The sequence below is a fragment of the Gallus gallus genome, chromosome 1 (assembly GCF_016699485.2).
Source record: "Gallus gallus isolate bGalGal1 chromosome 1, bGalGal1.mat.broiler.GRCg7b, whole genome shotgun sequence".
Classification (NCBI taxonomy): Eukaryota; Metazoa; Chordata; class Aves; order Galliformes; family Phasianidae; genus Gallus; species Gallus gallus.
In genome coordinates, this window is record NC_052532.1 from 10,475,443 (window position 1) to 10,500,207 (window position 24,765).

Here is a 24,765-nt window from a genome sequence, read left to right on the forward strand (position 1 = left end):
TAAGTTCGTAGACTTTCCTCCCTCCTTCACTGCCAGTGAATCTTCTAAAAACCTTCTGATTCTGAAAGTAAAGGATTTTCTGAGCAAGAAAATAGAGTGTAAGGTTGCTTGCAAAAATATAGCAGGGCTTGTTCTTGCACTGCTTCTAATCTCATTAATCTTCATTTCTCACACACTGCTATTCCATTGCATTAGGAACAATGTGTATGCAGTTTATAGCAAAATATATAAAAGTAAGAAATACTGACCCATTTTGTAAAAAGATCTTGCCCCTGCTACTTAGATGTTCCATTATTGTAATTGCTGTTATTTTTGTATGCAAGATTTATCTAGAAACTTGAGTAAACATAATCATAACTGATGGATGTGAACCTACAACAGAACATGTGACTTAAATTGGCAGAGTTAAAGTCCATGTCTGACTCTTTAGATGATAAGAGGGTATCCATGCAGAAGTCAGTTAATGTACCTTAAATTAGTGTGAGTGGTCTACAGAGCTGTGGTATGCAATTACATTAATCTATTTTCCTTGAACTCAGCAGAAAATAATTGCATCAGTTTTAGGGGGAAAAGGATGTAACACAGCTGTTGTACATGCATCTCTCTCAGTTTCTTGTACTCTTATAGCTGAGCAGTGCTCTGTTCTGCAAGCTTGGTATATAGGTTTACCATAAAAATAGATTCTTAATGAGTTGAATGTTTCTTAGCTCGGCATCTGTTATATTAAGCTCTACTTGGAGCATGAGTTGAAGGTACCTGCAAAAATCCTTTGACTAGAAAATATAATTGTCCTAACTGAAAGAAAGAGAAAAAAAATAAAACAAAAAAGAAAGAAAGAAAGGAAGGAAGGAAGGAAGGAAGGAAGGAAGGAAGGAAGGAAGAAAGGAAGAAGGAAAGAAAGAAAGAAAGAAAGAAAGAAAGAAAGAAAGAAAGAAAGAAAGAAAGAAAGAAAGAAAGAAAGAAAGAAAGAAAAAGAAGAAAAAGAAAAAAAGAGAGAGGAAGAAAGGATTTCTGTGCCATCAAAATAGCTCTTATGCTAGGTCGGATAATACTGTAATGTGGATGGATGGCTCTGTAGTGTTCTAGCTCTTTCCTCATCAATCTCATCAGCCCAGGTGACAGGAGCAGGGTTGTACCTTCTAATTCTCCATTAAATGACCCACATCCGTCTGTCTTTAATCAGATAGTCCCCTCAGTCATTCACATCAGTTGGAAGTTTCTATGGAAAGGTGTGTGGGTGCTCCTTTTGTCCAGTAATTGCCTGATATACGGAAAACCCACGTGTGGGAGAGTCGGGTTGAAATCAATTGTTCTGCAAAATGTAATCACTTTCAGTGGAACATCCATTCCAACATCTGTGCCAAGCTAATAGTGATAGGAACAACCTAACCTTTTGTACAGGGTTTCTGTTGTTGCCCTTTTCTGAAAAATGACTTCTGCTTCTTTAAGTCATGGGACTTTATGTTTGCTGTGACAGCTTTCCAATTGTTAAATAAACTCTGACTAGGAGCAGCTGTCAGGCAGATATTGCACTGCAGGCTTCACTTCAAAGCAGTACCAGACAAGCATTTCAGTGCCCAGAGGCTCTTTCATTTTTTTTAAGGGGCATGTGTTATAAGAAAATGGTATGAGATAATATGATCCCTTAAAAAAAAAAAAAAAAAAAAAAAAGCAAAACAACAACAACAAAAACAGTTGCATTTTAAGTTATGTTTTGGGTTGTGATTGTTTGTAGTTCAGAAAAGCAGTCCAGGAGAAACATGAAATATCTACAGCGTATGCTGCAAAGAGACTTTTGTCTGTTGCCAAGATGGGAGAAATGAGACACAGATGTTAGACCTTAAAGTAATACTGATGATTTTACTTAAATTCTTATTGAAAGGAGAGATAAATTATGCAAAGCTTACTCAGAATTTTAGAATGCCATTTTACTACTTGTATCTCTGACAGTGAGCTAGAAAAAAAAAACCCTTCTAAATTATTAACCTTTGTTATGATGTATCCTGTTGTAATAGCTACTGTCCAAGCCGAGTGAGAAAATTTCTGCTAGAGAGAATACATTAGGTAAAGATGTATACATGACCAAAAAAAAGTCTTTTGAGGTAAATGTATACTCAAGATTAGAAGAACCATTCTTAGTTTGGTTTCAGTTACAGAAGGGGAGGGAATTTGCCATTAAATTAGAATGAAGGTGGACTTCTTCCTGTTCCATCCAACCTGATCCTACCTAACATAACCTGCATAAGGGCCGAACATGTAGAATAACTGTTCTGGGGATCCTGGACCAAGAAGTCAAGCTGTCTAGGGCTCCAGTAGAAGTAAAAGCGTGGCTCTGGAGATGCCTTTTTCCACTCCCTGTAGGACAAAAACCTCATTCAAAAGAAAAAACAAGTTAAAAAAAAAAAGGAGAAATCAAACACCACCCTCGACAGCCATTGTATAAACATTATGAATCCTGGGCTAACTATTCAGGAGGCAGCAAGTTTAGAGGAGACATAATAAGTATTTACTTAAAATAAAGTATATTCTTGCAAGTTAAAGAGGAAAGTGTTCCGTATTTCATTTGCGAGTAATAGAAATAATAAGTAATAATAAAGCAATTCATGTTTTTAACAGTGACTTTGTGCAGTACTTCAAGGTTAACCAACTAATTAATACATTTTCTCACCATTCCAGTTTCCTTTCAGGGACAAAGAAGAAAATACCCTTTAAAAACCATAGCAATGGGAAATGAAAAAAGTCAATTTAAAAATCAATCCTCTCTGACTTTTTTCTATCCAACCTTCTTAGAAATAACACCAAGAATCTTTTTGGATCATAAAAATTCTCACTGTGTTCAATTATTTACTTTATGGTTTTGAAAATGCTTTTGGCTAGTGGGTTTCACTTTTTCACTTTTTGTATATCTCATTCTCTGAAACAGGAAAAAAAAATCAAAATAGCAGATATATGCAATTTTTGCTTTTGTTCACACTTATGCTTATGAGTTGATACTGTTCTCACAGATACATTGATTTATTTTATACCTGATCTGGAAAGAAAAGCATGGAAAGTAAAATTTAGGAATGCTAGCATAATGATGGAATCAATTGTAATAGTCAATGAAAATATAATCAGGTCCTAAATCCAAATATACATCATTTCTGTGTTGCCATGTTAGAGATATAGGATGTGAATGAGCAAAGAGATAAGGCAGTAAGAGTACACTTGGTGATATAATAAAGGACAGAACTAAATATTGATCATGTCTCTGTTGACACATTGCACCTATTAACTTTTTTTGAACCTTCACAGAAAAGCATCAACATTAACCTGATGGGGTATTCTTGTTATCTGATTTGGAGAGAGGTAGCAAATAAACTAAGTGTTGCAGCATACATTCACAGAAGAATGGGAAAATAGTCTAAAGATTAGTATAACACATAGGTAGGAGAAAGTTCGTACTCCGCTTATGAGACGTTGCTATGTCTGTTAGTCGTATGTATGGTAGCTTTTGTTTTAAGATTTCTTGTTATTATCATTGAAGTTCCACTAGCACATAAAAACCCTGAGGGTGGGTTCATACATGAACATTTTCCTACCATGTTCCTAAACCTTTATATTTGCAAATGAAGAGGAGCGTTAATAAAAAATAAAATATGGACATTTTACCATGGCATTCTTCCATCTGTGCTAGAAATCTGTCTTCAGTATTTGCAGGACCTGCGGCTTTAGTTGAGTACCTGTCTGAAACACAGTCAAACTAAATTCAAGTTGGAAATTACAGGGCTTAAGCAACTAATCCAGTTTTGACTAAGGGAGCAGAAAGGCAAGTCATCAGTTTTGTGATGGGTGTTTTTTGTCAGCATTTGTAAGTGTGGAGTGCCACTCTAATGCTTCCTGGGTCTATGGAACTAACCATTAAAAACAAGAAGATAATGTGTCTGTGTTTGTAAGTATTGGATATATCCAACACTATGCTAATATGAAGTGTTAGAATGGCAGTCTAAGGGATGAAGTAATATTCAATAACTCAAACAGGGAGATATAAATCGCTATATAGCTCTTCTGTTCTGTACATAGTCAGCAAAAAGTATTAAATCCTCACACTATGAGCTAATAATGATATTATCATTAATGGCTATATCTAGCAAAAAAACGTTTGGAGTGTGTTCTGTTACAAAACTGATAATGAGAATGTCTGGTGCACTGAGAAGATTTAAAGGGCAGACAGTCTTCTAAAAAGTTTCTAGCCTATAGGAACTAGAACAATTTTCTGTGATGAACGAGACTACTGAAAAAACTTCAGTTGTAATGTTTTTTAATCAGTTATGAATCCAGTGGGAAAATAATGGAAGTGCATTGGAGACAGAATTAAATCACTGATATTTATCCAGGATTTTGAAGGGAAAAATAAAAGATAAAACACAATAGAAAATAAAGGATACAACACAACAGATGAGAGTACCAAAAAAGCCAAGAGGGTATCTGGAGATAGAAGATGAAATCAGCAGTGTCACAGGTGGAAGCCATGGTTAATAAGAAACCATGGTAACAATTTGTCAGTTGCTTAAGCATTTTTTTGAAGAATGCTGAATCATAAATGTAAGGCTCTCTTCTAGACTGCATGAAGTCAGAGTTCAGATTCTGCTACAGACTTCTTGTGTAAAGGCCTTGAAAATGCTTTGAACTGAAACTTCAGAAAGTTGTTGTTTACTTTGTCAGAGTATTCTGCTTGTGGTGTGTCAAAAGACAATTAAAGAAAGGCTGTATGTTGATTAGGAAGCCACCTAATAACTGACTGAGAAGAGGGATTTGTCATAAATCTGGCACTTTTCAAACTCGTACTTTTCTGTCTACATAGTTCCTGCTCTAGCTGTGCAGATATTATTTCAGGCTGCTTCACATTAGAAGTCAGTCCTGAATCTTCTTTTCATAGAATCATAGAATCATCTGAGTTGGAAGAGACCCTTAAAATCTAGTGCAGCCACCTGCAGTGAAGAGGAACATCTATAGCTAGATCAAGGTACTCAGAGCCTGGTCCAGCCTTGGTTTGCATGTCTCCAAGAACAGGGCATCCACCACCTCTCTGGGCAACCTGCTCCAGTGTTTCACTACACTTACTGAAAAACCTTTTTTCTTCTATCCAATCAAATTTGAATGACTTTTGAACATTTGGATGACTGATGCCTTTCTTTTGTAGCATTAAGAAGTACCCTTTAATAAAATTTTGAAGTCACAGCTCCATGATAGCGTCCATACCCTTTTAAGATAGGGACTATTGTTTAATACAAAATGTATCGAAGGTGGAAGGAAGGAGTGAAAGCAAGCCTCCATATTCTTTCTTACTTTAACAGATTTTCCATATTGAAGCAAGAATGGAGTCTATCTTTCTTATCTCTTTCCTGCTTTCATAAATAATCTTACCTGTCATTCCCCATGTATCACAGTAAGGCTAGGAAATGGCTAGGATAAATACCTCTTCCAGGTTTCAGAGTACAGAGCTATAGTAATGACAGGGATGATACAATAGATGAGTTGTTGACCATTTTTTCTCACTAGGCAGCCCACACCACCTTCTTCTGTCTCCGGAATAAGCATAGATCTTACTGGAATAAACTTGTGCCATGGCTCCTTTCCTGCTACAAAACGTGACAGGGCATATGAACACAAAAACCGTATTGGATCCAATGCATTCGCAAAGAGGCAGATTTACTGGGCCTTGGGAGTGAAGCAGGCACATCAAGAGCAGCAGCCAGGAGCAGGTTCCCCTTTGCCAGAACAACTCATGCCACCTACGCTGGCTGCAGCCCATTCTGCTGCTGTTTCTGTGGAGCATCCAGAGAGGAGCTGCAGGCCAGAAGATTTATTCTTGTTTGTCAGTCAGCTCCTAGTTGCTGTTTCTCTTTGTTTGTGTTCTTTGTTAGGAGAGGGACCTCAAGACCATCCAGAAAAATCTTTCTGTGAGTGAGCTGCAAGCCAGGTTGTCCTAGGGAATACATTTTGTATACAATATCAACATATTCTGAGAAGGAAAACAGAGATCATATCTGAAACAGATTCACAGCTGTATCAGGTGGACTTTAGTGTCAGTCTGTTACCTGAAAATTCATCTGCTAGCTGTTTTTTTTTTGTTTTTTTTTGTTTTTTTTTGTGTTTGAGATCTTCATAGATATTTGCATTGAACTGACTGAACTCGTTTTTTCTTTTATTTCGGTAGGATAAAGTCATGGGTAGATAAGATGCAAGAGGACCTCATAACATTGGCACGAACTGCAAGTGGAGTGGAACAGCTTGCTGCGGTGAGTTGGAAAATGTGCTTTACAGTGCACACCATTCATTTCACTCTCTAGCCATTACAATAATTTTAATCCCAACACAGCAAAAAGATTTTAGGAAGTTAAACTCAGCAGTGTTTCTCTTCTACAGTGCTTACTGAGAGAGATATGAATAACATACACATCCATCAATTCACTCTTTTTGTGTCGCAGCACTTGCTTGTTGCTAATATTTAATCAGCTTTTCAGAAATAGGGCTTACCATTATTGCAACACTCCCACCTGAAGCAAGTGTTGTTATATGTTTGTCAGATATGGTATCCAGGAAGTAACCATTCACAGTAATAGAACATTCTGTTCTGTATTAACACGGGAAATCATTTTTTTTACATATATTCACTGCATTGAGGGAGCCTTTGGTTACAAGAAACACAGATGAGAATGAAAGTTTTATTCAGCCATTCTAATTTAACCTGAAGTGTGTTTTAGGAATTAACATAATTATTGTATCATTGAAAATACTTTTTTTGTTGTTGTTGTTACATTTCTTTTATAGAGTCTAAAAACACATTCTGAGATGGCAGAACAATGAATTCACAATTCAGAATATGTCAGGATTAGGCTGTGTAGATAGCTTTGTGTGTATATCATTATCCATTATGCACCCACATGCTCATATATTTCCCTTTCTTTATCCTTGTTCTTCCTGACAAAGGAAAGGCTGTGGCAATGTTTGTACATGGGGAGCATTAAAGAAGGTTGCAGATATTATTTTAGTTCTGGCCTTTCCTAATATTAGAGTACTTGCTATTGTGGCAAAATTTAAGACAGATACTTTAGATGCAGTTTTTAATCTTTGAAAATCTCAAAAAAAAAAAAAAAATCTTGACTGAAAACAAAATCTGGAAATCCTATCACAAAGCATCAAACTGAAACATGGGTTTCCAGCACAGGATCTCAACAACACAGGAATGTCTATCATTTGAGCTTTCTTGACAAACTGGTAAAGTTATTTTAGCATGGAATGCCAATGGGAGTTTTTGTAGGTGGATTTCACACATATCTGCTTACAAAGGGCAACAAGGCTTGTGTATCGTGTCTCTCTCCTCAGCTTTACGGTGAGGAGTTTCTGTTAAGAAGATCTTTTTTGCTCATCATGCTTGCTGTGTCTTTTTCCCCATGAGGTGGTTTCACATAAACTTCACTGTGCTGCTCTATCACTCCTCCTTCTCAAAAGGACAAGAGGAGAAAAATGATGAAAAGAAATGACCTTGTGCATTGAGCTATGAACAGGGAGAACACTCACCAATTACCCAATTACTGTCACAGGCAAAACAGACTCAGCATAATGGAGGTTAATATAATTTATTACCTATTGCTAACAGACTAGACCAGTGAAGACTAAAAGCAAACTAAAAGCAACCTCCTGCCCCTGCCACAGTACTGCCACAGTCCATCATTTTCTTCCTCCTTCCTAAAGCAGTACAGGAGAATGTGGAATGAGGGCTGCAGTCAGTCCACAATGCTTCATCTCTGCCATTCCTCCATGGTCACCCTCTTTCCCACAGGATGCCATCCTACCTGAAATGACCCCATGTGGAGTCACAGCTCTCCAAGCACTGCTCCAAAATAGGGTCATACCATGGAGCCTACCCTTCAGGCACTGCTCCAGCACTGTCCCCATGGACCCCAGCTCCTCCAGCCCTCGGCTACCCCACTGTGGACTTCTCTCCATGGGCCACAGCTCCAGCCTAGGGCTTCTCCTGTGGGTACTCTCAATGGGCTGTGTCTCCTTCAATTTACATTCACTGCTGCACTGCGTGTTCCTCCATGGCTGCATGTGGAGATCTGCTCCATGTCGTGTTCATGGACTGCAGGGAAAAAATTGTTCCATCAAGGGCCTCTCCTGGGCTGCAGGAAACTACTGTTCCCAGCCTGGAGCACCTCCTGCCCTCTTGCACTGACGCTGGGCCCTGCAGGTCCATTTCCCTCTTTTCATACTCCTCCCTCCCAGCTGCTGCTGCACAACATTTTTCTTTACTTTCTTAAATGTGTTATCAGTGACGCACAGCCAGCATTGGCCATGGCTCATCTCTGTACAGTGGAGGTTCTCTTTTGGAGCAGCTGGATCTGGCTCTGATCTGACATGGCGCAAACTGTGGGACTGTGCTCACAGAGGCCACCCCTGCTGCCTCCAAACTACTAAAACCTTGCCACATGTACCTAATACACTCCACTATCCCCTCTTCAGCATCATATACCTGACTCACCACTGGACTCTCCATTATGTTCCTATTGTACTGGTTGGGCCATCTTTCCTTTCTTCTCAGTACATGTTTGTGTCTCAGTTTCCACCTTTTCTGCATAGCCTGTCTGTCTTTCTCATTTACATTGCCTTCCTATCCAAATTTTTGGATCTCTGTCCTCAACTTTTTCTAGTTCAGCATCTCATTCTGGACTCTTTTTTGTCTTACATTCTCAAAACTTTCTGTCCAAGTGTGTTTGGCCAGCCTGTCCATTACTATTATTGCATCTCTTCCTTTTTCTTAGCTTTCACTAGTTCTCAGATTCAGACAAGTCACTTTCTCCTGTGTTCTAGTACTACATTTCCTCTCTTTTTCAGTCTCTTCTCTCCTTGTACTTTGCCTGCCATTTTCCAGTCTGTTGCCTTCTATCTCTATATCCCAATCTTTTATCCTTTGTTCCTCATTCAGTTTTCATCTCTTCTTTCTCTCACTGGTTGAAGCATAGGGGTTATTTAGAGATCTCTAGAGAAACCAGATTACGTGTGTGTTCTAGCTGCAGAGGAAGTATGACATTCTCTAGGGAGCAATGCTGTCTGGGTTGCAATACATCTGCATGTAGGATCTTTTGAATTTAACTGATAAATCTCTGCAGTGCGCTGTAGTTGTTTCGTCAGGCTAAAATTCAACAAACAATAAGGAGTAAAAAGTGTATCTTTGAAAGGCATATGTTAAGTCTTTAACCTACAGTAAACTGGCAATAAGATATTTCAAATAAAAATGGTTTACAGAAGATTTTTAATTTGAGCCAAACAATGAGTTAATGACTTAACCATTTTGCTGGCATTTCTGTGCAAAGAAAGGACAATAAAAAAGATTATGAGAAACCAAGAGATTGACACTCTTTTTTTTTTTTTTTTTTTTTTTTTTTTTTTTTTTTCCCTCTGAGGAAAATGTTACATAGTTAAAATTCTTCAAATTTGTGAGCTGCTAAATCAATCCTCTGATAAAAATTGCTGGGCAAAAATAATAATATGTAACATCACTAGCTATATTTACACTACACCATAGTAACATTCAACATTATCTTTAAATGCCGTAGGTAAGTTGCTTTTTGAAAGACAGAATTTGTAGCATAGTTCAAGCAAATCATAAGTTATCTCAGAGAGTATTGATACAGTGATCAATATTTGTGTGTAATCCTAGGATTAAAAACATGAACATGAAAACATGTAATACTAGGATTAAAAACATGAAAAACAAGAACATGAAAACATGGGATGTTTCAGTGTAGAATGTCCCTCTATGGCAACATCATTTGTTTGACCTAAATTGCATGATGTCTTTCACTAGCCAAAAGTTGTTTTTAATTAGCTCTCTTCTCTACAAGGGGGAATGCAGTCTCTCCCTCTTGTTTGCAGGCAATTCTCACTTTCACATTTCTGAATGACATCATTTCTATTCTGCTCACTGCCTATGAATGTTTAGTTAGTTCTCCTCTGAAATGAACCACAATCTTACCAAAATGGAGATTACAAGACATTAAAAACAGTGTGCTTTCATGCCTGTCACTTCTATTCACAGAACTTGCCTTCAGTTGCTCAAGCTTAAAATATGCTTAACCATTAAGCTGAATTTTCAGCTTTGATTCTGGCTCATTATTTTTACTAACTCCAGAATTCTTTGTACCAAGCTGATAGTCTTCACGTCTTTGGGAAAAAAAAAAAAAAAAAATGTTTGCTTATTTGCTTGTTTACCCTTCTCCTGCAAAAGCAGGGTGACTGATACAAAGGCAAGGAACTCAATTCTTCTGTTATAAAAAAAGTAGACATGACTTTCTGTAAACAGCTGTACCAGTGTGCGTAGGAGTAGAAAGTTGTTCTTTGGTCAGGCAGGTAGGAAGGAAATATCTTTCCTTACTCTAGGGAAAATCAGTTTTGATTTGGCCAAGTGATGAAGTCATAGCAAGGATATTTAACAGATTTGTAACATAACCATTTTATAGCTTACTTCCTGGACTGAGTGAAAGAAGTCCCAGTGATGTAGGTGAAGTTTGTGTTTGCTTCATACAATTGGATCTTCTACAAAGATTGACAGCTTTCAAAGTACTCACCACATTCTCAGCTCGTGTGAATTATTTCTTCATTAAGTCAGAACCTTTTCAGTTAGCTTCATGCAATTTTATGGTGTTTCCGTGACTTACTGAAGATGTCTCAGGGTTAACCGGTGCTATACATTCTTGTATTTGGATATTTATTTACTGAATTACTTCAGTAGTGACTATTTCTGAAAATGTTCATTCCAATGAACATTTCACACACTCTCTTGTTAGCAGTGAGACAGCAATACCTGTAGTAAGCAAAATTGAAAAAAAAAAAAACCAAAAAAAAACCCCCAAAAACTTGGATTCCAGTGAAAGAGAAGTTCTGAGTTGAGATTGCCCTTATCCATAGCCTTAAACAAACCAATGAGTATAGCTAGAGTAGAAGGAACAGACAAATTGGTTGTATGTACGAGCACATAAGCAGGTGAGAGTTGAGACATAAGCCTTAATTTAGTGGTGCTCCTTTACTCACTAAATCATTCTAGCTATGCAAAGAATCCAGATCCAACCAAGAACTGAGCTCTTTTTATTTGATTCTTTGAAGCATTAACAGCAGATGATTCCTCCTCTGAATTTGTTGTGGTAGATTGTAAGTCTGATGGTATGAACACAAATACTAGTGACTTCAGAATGTGAGCTTTCGATCAGGAAGATTGATGGTGTTTAAAATGTAGTTTCTGCTTGTGTTGATCAAGTTTTATTGAAATAGTCTCCATAGAGTCTCCAAAAAATGTTCTTACGTACACTTCTGAATACTGTTTTTTTTTTTGTTGTTTGTTTGTTTGTTTTTGACATTAATGAGGAATTAAACGAAGATCTGGGAGAACTCTGACTTGGATTTAGTACTTATGTAATATCCTCACCACAATAATGTAAAGATGGGCTCTACAAGGAAGGAAGTTGGGATTCAGGATGCCAAAATAATCAGCTCATTGAAAACTGGCAGAACTCCACTAATCCACAGTGGATTACACTGATTTACACTTGCTAACAAGTATGCCTAACATTTAATGTACATTTCAATCTGGTAAAAAGCATTTTGGAAAACAAAACAAAAAAAAACAAACATTTTTACATAATGCACACAAGTAAGTAATAGAGGGCATGGCTTGATCTTATTGCTGGTGTAGTTGCCCAGTAGTTGGGTACTTTCTCTGGTTAAGTAGATTTTTTTTTTTTTTCCCTTGGAGAAGCAAAGAGAAAGTTCATAAGAAAGTTTTGTATATATAACAACCTGACATTTGAAACAGGAGGACGGGATACACTGGAAAATCTTTGTTAAGAAGGAACAATATGTGCTTTTTTAGATGTCTTTAAACAAAGACAGAACTTAGTATATGCCCCTTAATGGTATAAATACGGTGGTTTTAAATAAGAAATAGTCATGTAATTCTCATTTCAACTTTAAAGGGTTTGCATAACTTTGTCCTACTCATGAACTCTCTGTGCTGTCAGGCATTATGAAACTGTTCTGGTGCGAATGATAGGCAGTCTCTACAGAGGAAACAGACTTTCAGGAAAAAAAGTAAAAGAAGGTATAGAGAACAGTTTAAAATAATTTTAAAATCCATGTAGCAAAATAAATATGAAGCATGTATCCAATTACACTAGCTTCATTTATCTACAGGCAGTGAAAAGAAAAGAAAAAGAACTGCACACAAAGTTCAAAATTGTGTTATTTACTTATGAACAGTTACCTCAACATGCTGAAAAAGTAGGTAAAGAGCCTACTGAACTACAGAATTAAGTAAGTAGTCACATTTTGATGGAAGTATGCTCAAATTCCATTTTCACATAGACATTTCACAGCAAAGGCCCATGACTAAGCTAATTGACAGCTATTTTAATCTAATAAACTACAACAAGTATGCTTCTGATTTCCAGCTCCAAAATACCTCTAGGGACAGGACAGAAGAGGGAGGGATCCTTCACGGCACACAGAGAGGGAGACCTCAGAGTAGAGAATATGCCTCATAGCAATGTACAAGCTTGTCTGTTCCAAACTGATTGAAGAGAATCCTATTTTACATAAACACTGTATTAAAAATGTGGGTCTGTTAAAAGCTTTGATGTGACAGCACACAGGAGTTTCACTATGACTACTATGGCAAAGAAATGCCATCTTTACAGTGTAACCTTTTCAAGCAATGGCATAATTGAACAAAAATGCAGTTAGAGATGCTGTTCCAAGGAAATCTAGACTCTGAATCTGTTTCTTTTTTAGTACATTGCTGCAAAAACAATCCATGCATGATGTTCATAAGGCATGCTATTATTACAGTCCCAGGAGCTGCAGAGTAAACCCGTATAGGCTGACTTGGCCTTTAAACGATATTCATACTGAGATAGAAATACTGTTCCTCCCTCCAAAATGAAACAGAGCTACATACGGGTATTTGTTATGCAGCAATGAGTTCCGTTCATATAGTTCTGTGACTGTCAGATTTATTTGTTTATTTAATTATTCATTTAATCTCTTGAGTGGTGCTTCAGAATAATTAGCTCTTTCTTGTCGAACACCCAGCCACAGTTCTGCATGAGCACAGTTCATCCACTGCTCAATGTGAGGTCTGTGAGCCTAATGCACAGATGGTGGAAGTCTGCTGAAGAACTCAGATTGGCAACGTATTCCTAGTCCATGCTTTCAGCTTTTCAGGTCCTTGGATCAGCCCATAGAGATGAGTGACTTGTAAGAGAGGCTGGTCTCTCATCCACACTGACCCTGGAGCATGGCTATTCAGGAAAGCTTTCTTCTGTCAGAAGAATTTATAAACTAGTGGTAATTTTCTGTTGGACTCATTACAGATTTCAGCTAAGATACTGTTATGTTCTAGAAGCTCCACAGGCAGAGGCATGCTACTAACTAAAAAGTTATATAAAAAAATGTTCAGTAAAAGCTGTCATACGCCACTAACATTTTATCTAGAGAAGCTGTCATAAATAGCTTTCCTTGTTCTCTTCATTAGCTAAATAGAGATTTCTGTGAGTAGAGGCTTTAACAGCTTTCTTGAACTTAATGTGAAATTTGTATTTGCATGTGTCTTCCCACCATCACAGGTTGTCTGAAATTCCTGGTTTGAAAGGTGGTTTGACAGACAATTTGGCAGTAAACATTTTCATTCCTAGTGTTTTTCTCCATGATCAGCATGAAAATTTTTTCATGTTGTTCTTTATAAAAACTCATAAAGTTACTGGGATGAATTAGCAAACACTTTATATAAATTTGGAATTATTTATACACAAAAAAGCTGATACAGAGAATTCTATTTATTTTTAACAGCTTCACTTTTTTTTTTTTTTTCCTTTTCTGATTGTGTTTATCAGGTTGGATTCAGCTTGAATATGCTTTAGCCGAAGGCAAAGAGTTTTGTACCTTACGCTGTTCTCTGGTGAACTACCAGATGGACCCAGGGGATATATGGCCACATTCCAGAATATGCTATGTTCATATTTTGTTAAGGTTGAAGTAATTCAGAGCTTTATGATTAAAGAAAAGTAGAAAGGAAAAATGGAAAAATGTAAGAACTTGATGTTTTTGATAGTAGGTTTGATTTCAGTAATAACATCCTAAAGACAATTAGTTTACAGTAATTGTCACTAACTTTCACTCTGTTACTTTATTTTTCTAAGGAGGAAAAGGAGGAAAATAAAACAAGGAAGCAAATTTTCTTATGCCCTCAATGATGTGCAATGTAATGGCTTATCAGGAAGTTGAAGTGTCTAAGTGGTCTTATTATGAGGCTGGTGCTCTGAAACACTTGCACTGTAAGCAAAAAGTGGCTATTGTACACCATTTACATTTGCGTCTTTGCCTCATCCCTAAGGCAAGTGCAGGAGTATGCTGTTTGAACGGGATATGGTGGGAGGAATTGAGGCTAGGATTACTTTTAGAATGGAAACTGATAATAACTCCTTCATAACAATGTTCAAGTTACATTGAAGCCTAGGCATTTCATGTAATCATTGAGAAGTTGAAGTTCATTTACCAGAATTTGAATAATGTATGAGATGGGTTAGATTGGTTAGAGGTTATCAAGTACAGAAACTGAATTTTCAGAATACAGTATTTTAAAAAGTATATCTTTTTTTTTTTTTTAATATACCACTGCCACTGCTATGTTCCACAACCAAATACCAAAGCTATAGGCCTCAAAAATAGAATCCTCCGAACTAAGTTCTGTTGAGCTTACACATTACTAACTAATGTCAAGATGTCAGTGAAATTAATTCACTTTTAAAAATGCAGACTATGAAATCTGAAGACACATCTGCAAGTTCTCTTTGTAATCCAAATGGAAATTAAAAGATTGTCAAAACACAGGGAGCCTCATTTATTATTTGCAGATGCTGCTTTCCTTCTGCTCCCTTAGCAATAAACTGGCATTTTGAAGAGTTTTTAGTTCCAGCAAGCAAAATCAGCTGTAAGTTGTTAACAATAGGTGGCTGCATTAACAAAACTTGCTCAGACTCGTGGGAACGAATAGCCTAATATTGCCACAGTTTTAATTACTATTTGATGATCAAAACATTGTTCTTGTTTCACTTACAATTTTCCATTGGCTTTAACACTAATAAAAACTGTCCTATTCTTGTATCACTCGGTGGTCATGTTCAGATGATGTAGAAGCTAAGAGATCTTCCTTAAAGCAAAACAAAAGGAAACAAACAAAAAAGAGCAACCTTGCAGATAATCAGTTTCCAAGTTCTGTGGTTAGTGAAATACCAAAATAGACTCTGTTAATACTCTGTGAATGAAAATAACTCTGGGTAGAGAGTGAGTAAGTGCTAAATAGCATTAACAGCAGCTGAGGTAGGACAAAATTTCCTATGAGTGAGTTTGACAAATCACAGAAAGGACTACGTCACAATATGCCACAAAAGCAGAAGAAAGGTGAAACAGTTTCTTCCTGTTGCATGAAATAATCACTCGGTTTACGTTTTGCTCAGTACACATGTTGGGATGTAAGGGTTCTTATCCAGTCTCAGCTAAATGTTTGAGCTAAGAAATAAAAATGCTGTGAAATTATCAAGCGATGTAGTCTTGTTACTTAGTACTGTATTGATATTACTAGGAAACAAAATCATATATCTTATTTTTTTTTAACTAAGGGAAGAATTGTAAGTCCATCTTTGGCATTGGTACAACAGCAGAGGTACAAAGCTGAGTTCACGTTTGAAGCAGAAATGCTAAGTTATGGCTTGAACTAGTGATTGAGCACTCGGAGGAAAGGTGGGGCCAACCCAGGGGAGCTCAGGTGCAGTGCAATGCTCCTGAGTGACCAGAAGGGGTGCAGCCAGGATCCATCCCCTCCCAGACCTCATTTCAGAGTTGGCAGTGGGTGAGGGTGTTTTGCTGGAGATCCCTGCCTAGCTGAGGCTTTCCAAAGATAACCAGTTTTTTTCTTTTGTTTCTCTTTCTATGACTGTTGCGTTTGGGCTTACCCTCACTTACTGTAGCCTGGGACTTTGCCACCCCGCTATCATTGCTGTACTTTCCATTGCATTATGATGTTACAACATCTTATGAAGAGTTAAATACAAAATAGTAATTATAAAAATTACTTCTTAATTTTGAAGTCCTCTAGACTACTTTATTAATTATCAACTATTGAAAGTATCTGATGATTCCATCCTGTGAAAGATCCCTGATTATCTGCTTTCCTTTGAGTAGGCACCTGAGTGTGCCAATTGACACTGGTAGTACTTACACTGCCTTAGATGTTAGCTGAGGCATAAGTGTTTCCAAAATCTTGCCTAATTTAGCTCAACCTGAATGTATTACTAAAGAATGAACTCTGTGTGGTAATTTTTTTCCTAATGTGTACACCACTGCTATGATACGGTGTGGTTTTCAAAGTGTCAGCTGCCCTGTCACTTGTCATCTCAGATCTCTACAGCAGTCAGTGATCAGGCAAGTTAATCTGGAAAAGAAAAAGATACAGTAAATTACCAGGGTAGTTTTTTTTTTCCTTTGTGTTGTTGCCATGAATTTCAAGAATGAAGGTATCTGTGGGTTGCTAGGAAGCAGCTGTAATCTTATTTATACATTATATATAGCAGAGAGTAAGACACATCTAAAGTATGCAGTCTGATTTATTTGTGCATACAGAACTTGAGAAGGAACATTTTTCAGTATGTTCCACAATGGATCACTTCTGATTCAAAGAAAAGAAACATCTTGTCAGAAAAGAATTCTCTGGCGTGTGTTAGAAATACAATGTGTAACTTTGGAAATAGGATGCGGCAGGGATAAGACAGAAGTTGTTCCCTTTGAGCAGATTGTATAGTTGCTTATGACTGCTCAAAAATTGAGCTCAAAGAAAATATCCTCAATAGTAGAAAGTTAGCAAGAACAATCACTCAAATGGGTTGGAGTGTTTATTTCTGTTTTCTGAGTTATTCCTCTTCCTAGATTTTTTTTCATATGTTTAGAGGTCAAATGATCTCCTTTACTTTTCTCACTTAAATGAGATTATGACATGTAACTTCATATGGCTCTCATGAAACCAAAATCAAATAACTTGTTGAATAATTTTTTTTTTTTGCTGAAAAAAACTATAGAATTTGTTTAAATTTTTGTTTTGGAACATTCTAATGTTACTCTAAATTTCAGTAAGAAATGTACTTTTTAATTTCAAGGGAGATAATTCCTTTTTCCCTAGGAATACTTTTGGAGTCAGTCTATATGATTTTGTTTCTGATGAAGAGAGGGATGATGGAGAACAATGAATGAGCTCAGCAACAGGCCAATTTAGAGTGGATTTATGAATTAGCAAAACTCTTGAAGTTATCCCATTAGCTAAACTTTTATTTAATATACTGATATGATTCATTAAGCAAGGATATTGCTTCAATCAAGAAGATTGAGTCAACTCTATTGTCTAGATGCCTAGCAGACAGAAATACTCTGAGAATGAATAAAACTCTGGAAATGCCTACTTCTTGGGATGCTTGTTTAGCCTTAGGTTTAGAAATCTGAGAGCTGCATAAATCTCAGACTAAGTGTTAGCAAAGAGCAGATGTTTACTTTAGTAAAACCAGTTCTTACTGGTTTTACCAAAGAATTACCCAGTGCACAGAACCAGCTTTGGTGTGAGTGATGCCCAAAGCAGAGTGCCATCCTGGCTTGAAGTACACAAGTTAGCCCAAACCTGTTGGCTGGACTGGACCTCTGCAGTGTCCTCCAAACACAAGGGGTGTTTCTGCATCTAGCTCTCCAGCAGTGAAGACTACGAATGATCTTTTAGTTTGATGACAGCTCTGTACCTAAGCTATTTCTCTGTTTTCATGACATACTCTGCTGCAGCTGGTGAGTAATCTGGAGTTACCAGTGCATGAGGTATCTATTGCAGAGATGCTGGCTCTGAATGCAGAGTCACAGTAGCTGTTTCTCAGCCACAGGTAGTAAATCTTGGATGGCTTCATGAAGAAATGTGTAACATGTTTTCCTCCTTATTCTGGGCAGTTAATGCCATGGTAGCATTTCCTTTGAGTAGCTTCCATCTGAGTCAGGGAGGGAGGGGAGTTTTTAGTCTTGTGCTGTTTTAAGGGAGCTTGGCGCTCGTAACAGAGATCAGATGTGAGAAGCAGTGAATCAGGTCCAAAATTCATTCAGAGCCTCTAGTCAGGATTGAAAGGAGATGGGGCCAAGGGACGGGTTAGAGACACGGGTTACAGCATGGATCTAAGGTCAGTCCAAGATATATGACTGGAAAAAAGCCAGAACTGGGCAGCAGAGATGGTAAAGGATCGGGAGGGCAAGATATATGCGGAGTAGTTGAAGTTACTTGCTCAGAGCAGAGGAGATGAGCGGAGGCCTCACGGCAGCCTGCACAGAGGGAAAGTGGTGATCTCTGCTCTGGGGACAGTGACAGGGCTTGACGGAACAGCATGGAGCTGCATGGGGAGGTGGGTGGAGTTAGGGAAAGGTTCTGCACCAGAGGGTTGTGGTCACAACACCAAGCCTAATGGAGTACAAGAAGGATTTGGACCATATTCCAAGACATAGGGTTTGAATTTTGGGTGGTCATGTGTGGAGCCAGCATTTGGACCTGATGGTCCTTGTGGATATTGATCGTTTAGCAAAGTGCTTTAGCTGAGCAAGCTTAACTGAGCAATCAGATCTTGAAGGGAGTATTGAAGTAGCAAAAAAAAAAAAAATCAATAGATTTATCTTTGTATAGACAGATAAGGTGGAGGTATTTTGTATCTTTATTCCAAAACATGTTTCAGGGTAGAATGAGATATATTATTATCGGTTAACAGTTGAAATTCTGAGTTTGGACTTCTGAAGCTCTCGTATTATATGACTTCTACATCTATACAGGTACTTGATGATGGAACAGAGACTGGCACATATGCATCCTAAACCTCTGTTTATGACTTCAGCCATGTTATGTCTAAAGAAAAATCTCCCTTGTTTCTTGAATAGGAAAACAAACAAAAGAAGAGGCAAAAGAATTCTGTTGTGGTTTAGAATGATTCATCATGAATTTTTATTCTTTGTTATTTGGGTAATTTATGCAAATAATGCCAAGACTTCTGGCCATCCAAAGCACAGATAATTTCATACTCTCAGGGTCTTGTACGATAAACTAGCTTTTCTAACTGTAATATAAAGCATGAGAGCCATTTGAATAAATTCTCAGCCTTGCAGCAGACGCCAATGTCTGCCACAGTATAGCACAAGTCATGCGATGAATGTGCATCTTTCATTCTTGCAATTTGTGCAGAAATGTTTGACTTTCCCTAGCAAATCTTATACAAAGCAAGGAGAATGTCTCTTTGTAAGAGATTTATAAATATGTCCTTGAAGAGTGAGTGGAGAGATGCATGTTCTGCTGAGAAATTGGCAGTTCTTTCTCATCTTTACCACATTCAGCTGTTGTCCTTGATCTTGTCTTGTTTTCTACTAATGTAACATTTCTCCCAACCCTTCTCCCCCCATTGTCTTTTCTAAAACCTTGCAGTTCATTAAACAGGAATAAATACTTAGCATTTAGAAAGTAATTTTAATACATTCTTCCCTGAATGCAGGAGTCCATGGCTATTGACTTAAGAGAAAAATTATTTTTTTGTGCTATGACCTTATAGATTTTACTTAGTCATGCAGTGAGGCATTATTCCGTGAGAGATGGTAGGACTTCATTGACAATTTAGAGAGCTTTTAGGAGAACATTAGTGATTAAAGTACTAAAGATGTAAAAGCCAACAGAAATTCACATTCACATGGTCAAAGCAATTTAATAAATTGTGTTCAAATTAGCTCTTCTTAACAAGCCACGGAGCCTGCCAAATTGCAATTTGAAAGGCAAATGAGCACACCTTTGCTGATAAGACCCTTCATGGCTATTTGAGATGAGCTTTTACTAATTGTGTTTGACTGCGAGGTAGGAGGCTTTGAGAGTGAAAAGTTTCTTACAGGGTGGCATACTCTGAAGCATGTGTAATTTCCCTGTGTGCTGCTTCTCTGAACTGCTGCAGTGCTAGAACTGAATTACAGAAGAGGGGAGCAGACAACAAATAAATTATTTACACCTCTCTTAAATAATTGGTGAATATTTTTTTTCACCATTCCTTGGTAGTTAAGACAGGTCTCATGCTTTGGGAAAATAAAGAAGTGTGTTAAATTTTGTGATTTTGTGTTATTACTGATGCCTTTTGTTTAAGAGTTTGTGGGATAAATCTACTGCCAGCGGTAAATGTGGCTCTATGTGGGATCTTGTGCAAAACATTTTTTTTTTTTTTGGATGGGAAGTGGGTAAGTTGGGCAGGGAAAGGTGTTTTTTTTTTTTTTTTTTTTTAAAGTTATAAGTATTATAAAATTACTTACATGTGATAATTTCTGAAGCTAACATTGGATCTGGGTTCTCCTGGCAGGACCCACAATGCATATTACAAATGCTTTAAGTTGGAGTATGAGGAGGACTCCTGTTGTCTGTGGTTGTTATCTTCTTGTTACATGATTCAGGATTTTGAACTATTCTTATAGCTGGTGCTGAAGGAAAAAATAAACAAAAACAAAAACATATTCCTTTTATTCTTAGATATGCACCCACAAGACTGCTTCTGGATAGTCTGCAGCTTTCAGGCTACTCAGGGTGGGAGTGCCAAGGACAGATTCCCTATAAGAGCAGGGTGCATGAAAAATTTGAATGTCATCAAATTGCGATTTAAAGGGTTATATTTGCTATAGGAATAGATTGCATATAGGGATGAAAATAGACATATCCCAACCAAGTTTTCAGTGACCAGTATGGTTTACTGTAACTTTGTACTGAAAGATTAACTCCACTGAATTATTATTTGTCTGTGCATTCTCAAATCCATCTCTACCATCCCAAACTGCACTTGTTAGCACATACTAGACTATGCTTCTACATTTTATTTGCTTGTGACCTTCTTAATATTTGTTTAAGATATTCAGTGAAAAACTCAATTACAATGAAATGGCATTTTTACAATGCATCACCACTTCCTCTGAATTTTAAGATACTGTTACCTAATTGAAACTCACAAATGAAAAAGGGACTATATTTAAATTTTCTTATTCTTTTGAGTCGCACATAAAAAACAAAAAGAGAAACCAAGGAAAGTGATGCAAAAGAGTAACAAATGAAGTTTAAAGAACCCACGCCACACTTGATGGCCACTCCAATTTAGATGCTTCTCCACTCCTAATTCAGGCCACCTGGACCTATAAAACCGATTGCAAATCTTGCTTTGCCCATACAACCATTGGGTCCTTACAGTCACAGCAGTCAATTTAACTCTGGCTGACTGTGTAAACTTGGTGTGTTTTGGAGAAAAATGTAAGAAATTATGTAGTGATCAGTTGTAGGATATTATTTTTTTTATATTTTAAAATTAAAAATAAATTAAAAAAACATTAAAAATTAATAATTTTGGGGTGCACCTGAGATAAAATTCTTGTGACAATTTTGAAAATGCAAGCACCGCAAAAGTATTCAAGCTATAATCTAAATTCATTAGAAAGGTTTTCTTTTGTAGCAATCTTTCTGCTCATGATGTACTGATGCTACTATACCAAGAATTAAAGCCTATTTCAGTTACTTAATTACTGGTGAAAAGACTGTATTTCTGGATGAGGGAAAAAAACCAACCAAAACCAACCAACCAAACAAACAAAAAAAAACCCCACAAAAACCTACAAAAAACCTCACAACAACCCACAGACAAAAAGAAGCCAAACAAACAAAACCCCCCCAAACCTCCGCAACATCAATGTGAAATTCAAAAGTGATAGAAACCTATGGCAGCTTATGAGACATACCTGATATAAAATTGGAGATGTAGCCATATTTTTTAGAAATTTGCTTGTAATCAATGCCTATCAGCTACATGCATCAGAGGGAGATTTTGGTGAGTCTCTTTTGGGTCTTCATAGCTTTAACCCGAGAAAGCTGTCAGGGCTGGTAGACTCAGCCTGGTGTGCAGTTTGTTGGTTCTTGTGCTGCATCTCAGCCAGCATGTTAGTGCTGGACCTGCTCCTATGTGTGCCTAGCATTGCCTCCTGGGAGACAGCACAGCCCCATCAGGCAGTGTTTCAGAGAGGTTGAGTGCTAGAGTAAACTCAGGCCATCTGTTGGTTGCCTGAGTTAGTTCTCCCCATTTGCCCATAAAGTATCTGCTGTTTTTTTTTTTCTTTCTTTTCTTCTTTTGTCAATTATATATATATTTTTATACAGTTCTAGTAGTACATAAAATACGGAGGGAAATGTGTTTTTCTATTTTTCCTTCTTCTCGTGGTTAGATGTATTTCATTACAGCAGCCTTGTTTAACAAATTAAATTACCCTCTTTATATGTGTTTTGTAACACATATCTGCTTTGTAATTTGCTTATTCTTATATCTGCTTTGTAAACATTTAATGGGTCCTCATCAGAAATATCCTTTATTTATGACACAGAAGAAACACAATTACAGTTCCTTTCCCACTTTTTTTTCCCCTTCCTCTTTTTCTCCATTTCCTCCTTTTTCTTTCTCTCTTTTTTCTCTTATTTTTCCTCTTCTTCTTGTTTCCTCATGAATACTAATACTATAACACGAATAAATAGATAAGGGACTAAATTGATTATATTATCATAATTTAAATTATTTACTTCAAACAGTATGTTTGTTGTTCAGCATTCAAGGAAGAATTAAATTCAGCATTAATTATTTGATTTCAGATTCAATCATTTTAAGGGATCTGTTTTACTTTTCTTTTAGTCCTCTATAGAAATCTGAGTCCTTGAGCATATAGGGGTTGAATACTCAGTCACCAGAATCACTCAGTTTTGAAGTTTTTTAGTAGCACCTTATGTCTTCTAAACAAAAAGGTGAGGTGTTCTTTCACAAAGCATTTTGGGATTTTCCTTCCATCTTTCTGAAGATCTTGAGTGAAAAGAGAGGATGTATTGATGGCTGTTGTGTCAAATCAGTTTTCTTATTTTGAATGTCAGTTGCTGTGCTCATTTATTTGTTTTTTTTTCCCCTTGCAGATATATTTGAAAAACAAAGATTTGTATACCGTAGAAGCCAACAATCCTCGTCAGCTAGTGGAAATTGCAGCCAGAGACATTGAAAAACTTCTGAGCAACAGATCTAAGGCTTTGGTGGTGAGTACTAATTGGTTACACTTTCTATTTACCATTAAAATACAGACATATATATGTATTTTTGAATCACGCTTTTTTTTTTTTTTCCTCTGCCTGTACGCTCATGGGCAGTGTCAGCCTGATATGTACAGGACATGACATGTAGAAAGAGCTTGTGACTTCGTGGTAGAAAATGAACTCATCAGTTAGTTGGCATAGTGCAGATGCTTAAAGTATTGACTGACAGATTAGGAACCATGTCCAAGTAACAAATCAAGCCGTAAAGAGACTGGAAAATATTCCTCTAGGTGATGCATTTGAATGTTTATGATTTAAAGATCAGTGTACTCTACAGTCAGTCATGATCTTGAGAAAATGACCATTTTCTTAAGGCATTTAAATACAAGTCTTTGAAGTTATAATGTTAATTTTGGTATTACTGCTAAATAAATCTGCTAATATTTGGTCTCTTTACCTTTTCAGTTTCTCGCTCTTTCTTGACAGCAATAACTAACTCTCCTTCATCGAATGTAGCCATGTGTGAATCAGATTTATATTCAGACTTATTCTTCTGACTTGATAATTTTATCTGTATTTCAATCATGTACCAGCAAAGTTAATCCTGAACTGCTAGTGTGAAGGCTGTGCTGTTTAGTAATCTCTTGATTCTTTATTATTTGAATACACAGCAGCTATTTCTTGAAAGGGCTTTTGCCAGTAGTCTCTTTCTGTTCTATTGTGTAAGGCACCAAGCTTGGATACGCTTTTTTTGACTCATACTCACAAAAATATGAATCCTAAAAGAGTTTAGTTTGCTTTTCAGAAGATAGTGGCCAAACATGGGGGATCTGGATGAATTCATAAATATGCTTTTTATAGAGCAGAGCTATCAGGAATAGGCTTGCATGGAATAACAGGTTGGGATTCCCTGAGGAATTGCATATCCACTTTGACTTGCAGATGAGTTCAGATATGTCATTTAAAGTGAAAGTGAGAAGAAAGAAGGATTAATTTGCCAAACTTTATACATCTGCACTATAGACGTAGATTTTAAAACTCTGCTGGTTGTCCTAAACTCCCTTTTCATTCAGCGGAACAAAGCAGGCACTTCTCAGTCAGGATTGACCTAACACATTCTCAGTATGCCTTTAAAATGGGATGAACTACAGCCAGAAGTATGGACTTCTCTCTTTCTTTATCAGAGATGTCTAGATCTATATGCCTATGCTGCAGGTGTAAAGCTGGGAGAAATGAGTTCCATCCTAGCAGCCCTTTTATCAGTACAGTTTGACTCAACTGGAGAATCAGTCTGCAAGTTAAAGTGCTACTGCATGCTATGCTGGGGACTTCTCTCATTCTTGTAGGCAATGAGAGAAATGAGAGGTCATTTGCTTAGTTCTTTGTGCACAGGTACCACAGAAGGTATGCATTTTCTGCTTAACAGGAGTTTATTCTTCTATTTCCCATAGCTTCCCTAACTCATAATGTAAATTAGTGTTATCTGGTAAAAACTTCTCTGTGCTTCCATCAAATAGATGTAAAATGAAGATGATTTTTTTTTT

At 37.0% G+C, this 24,765-nt stretch overlaps 1 protein-coding gene across 5 annotated transcripts in view; it reads left to right on the forward strand.

The window, feature by feature from the left end:
* CACNA2D1 (calcium voltage-gated channel auxiliary subunit alpha2delta 1) overlaps positions 1–24,765 on the forward strand; it is a 359,566-nt gene that overhangs the window by 47,746 nt on the left and 287,055 nt on the right. For all 5 annotated transcript variants that reach the window (XM_025151418.3, XM_025151425.3, XM_025151441.3 and 2 more), the window contains exons 2-3: positions 6,200–6,281; positions 23,108–23,224. In XM_025151418.3, the coding sequence (XP_025007186.1) occupies positions 6,200–6,281; positions 23,108–23,224 (199 nt within the window). The remainder of the gene's footprint in view (positions 1–6,199; positions 6,282–23,107; positions 23,225–24,765) is intronic.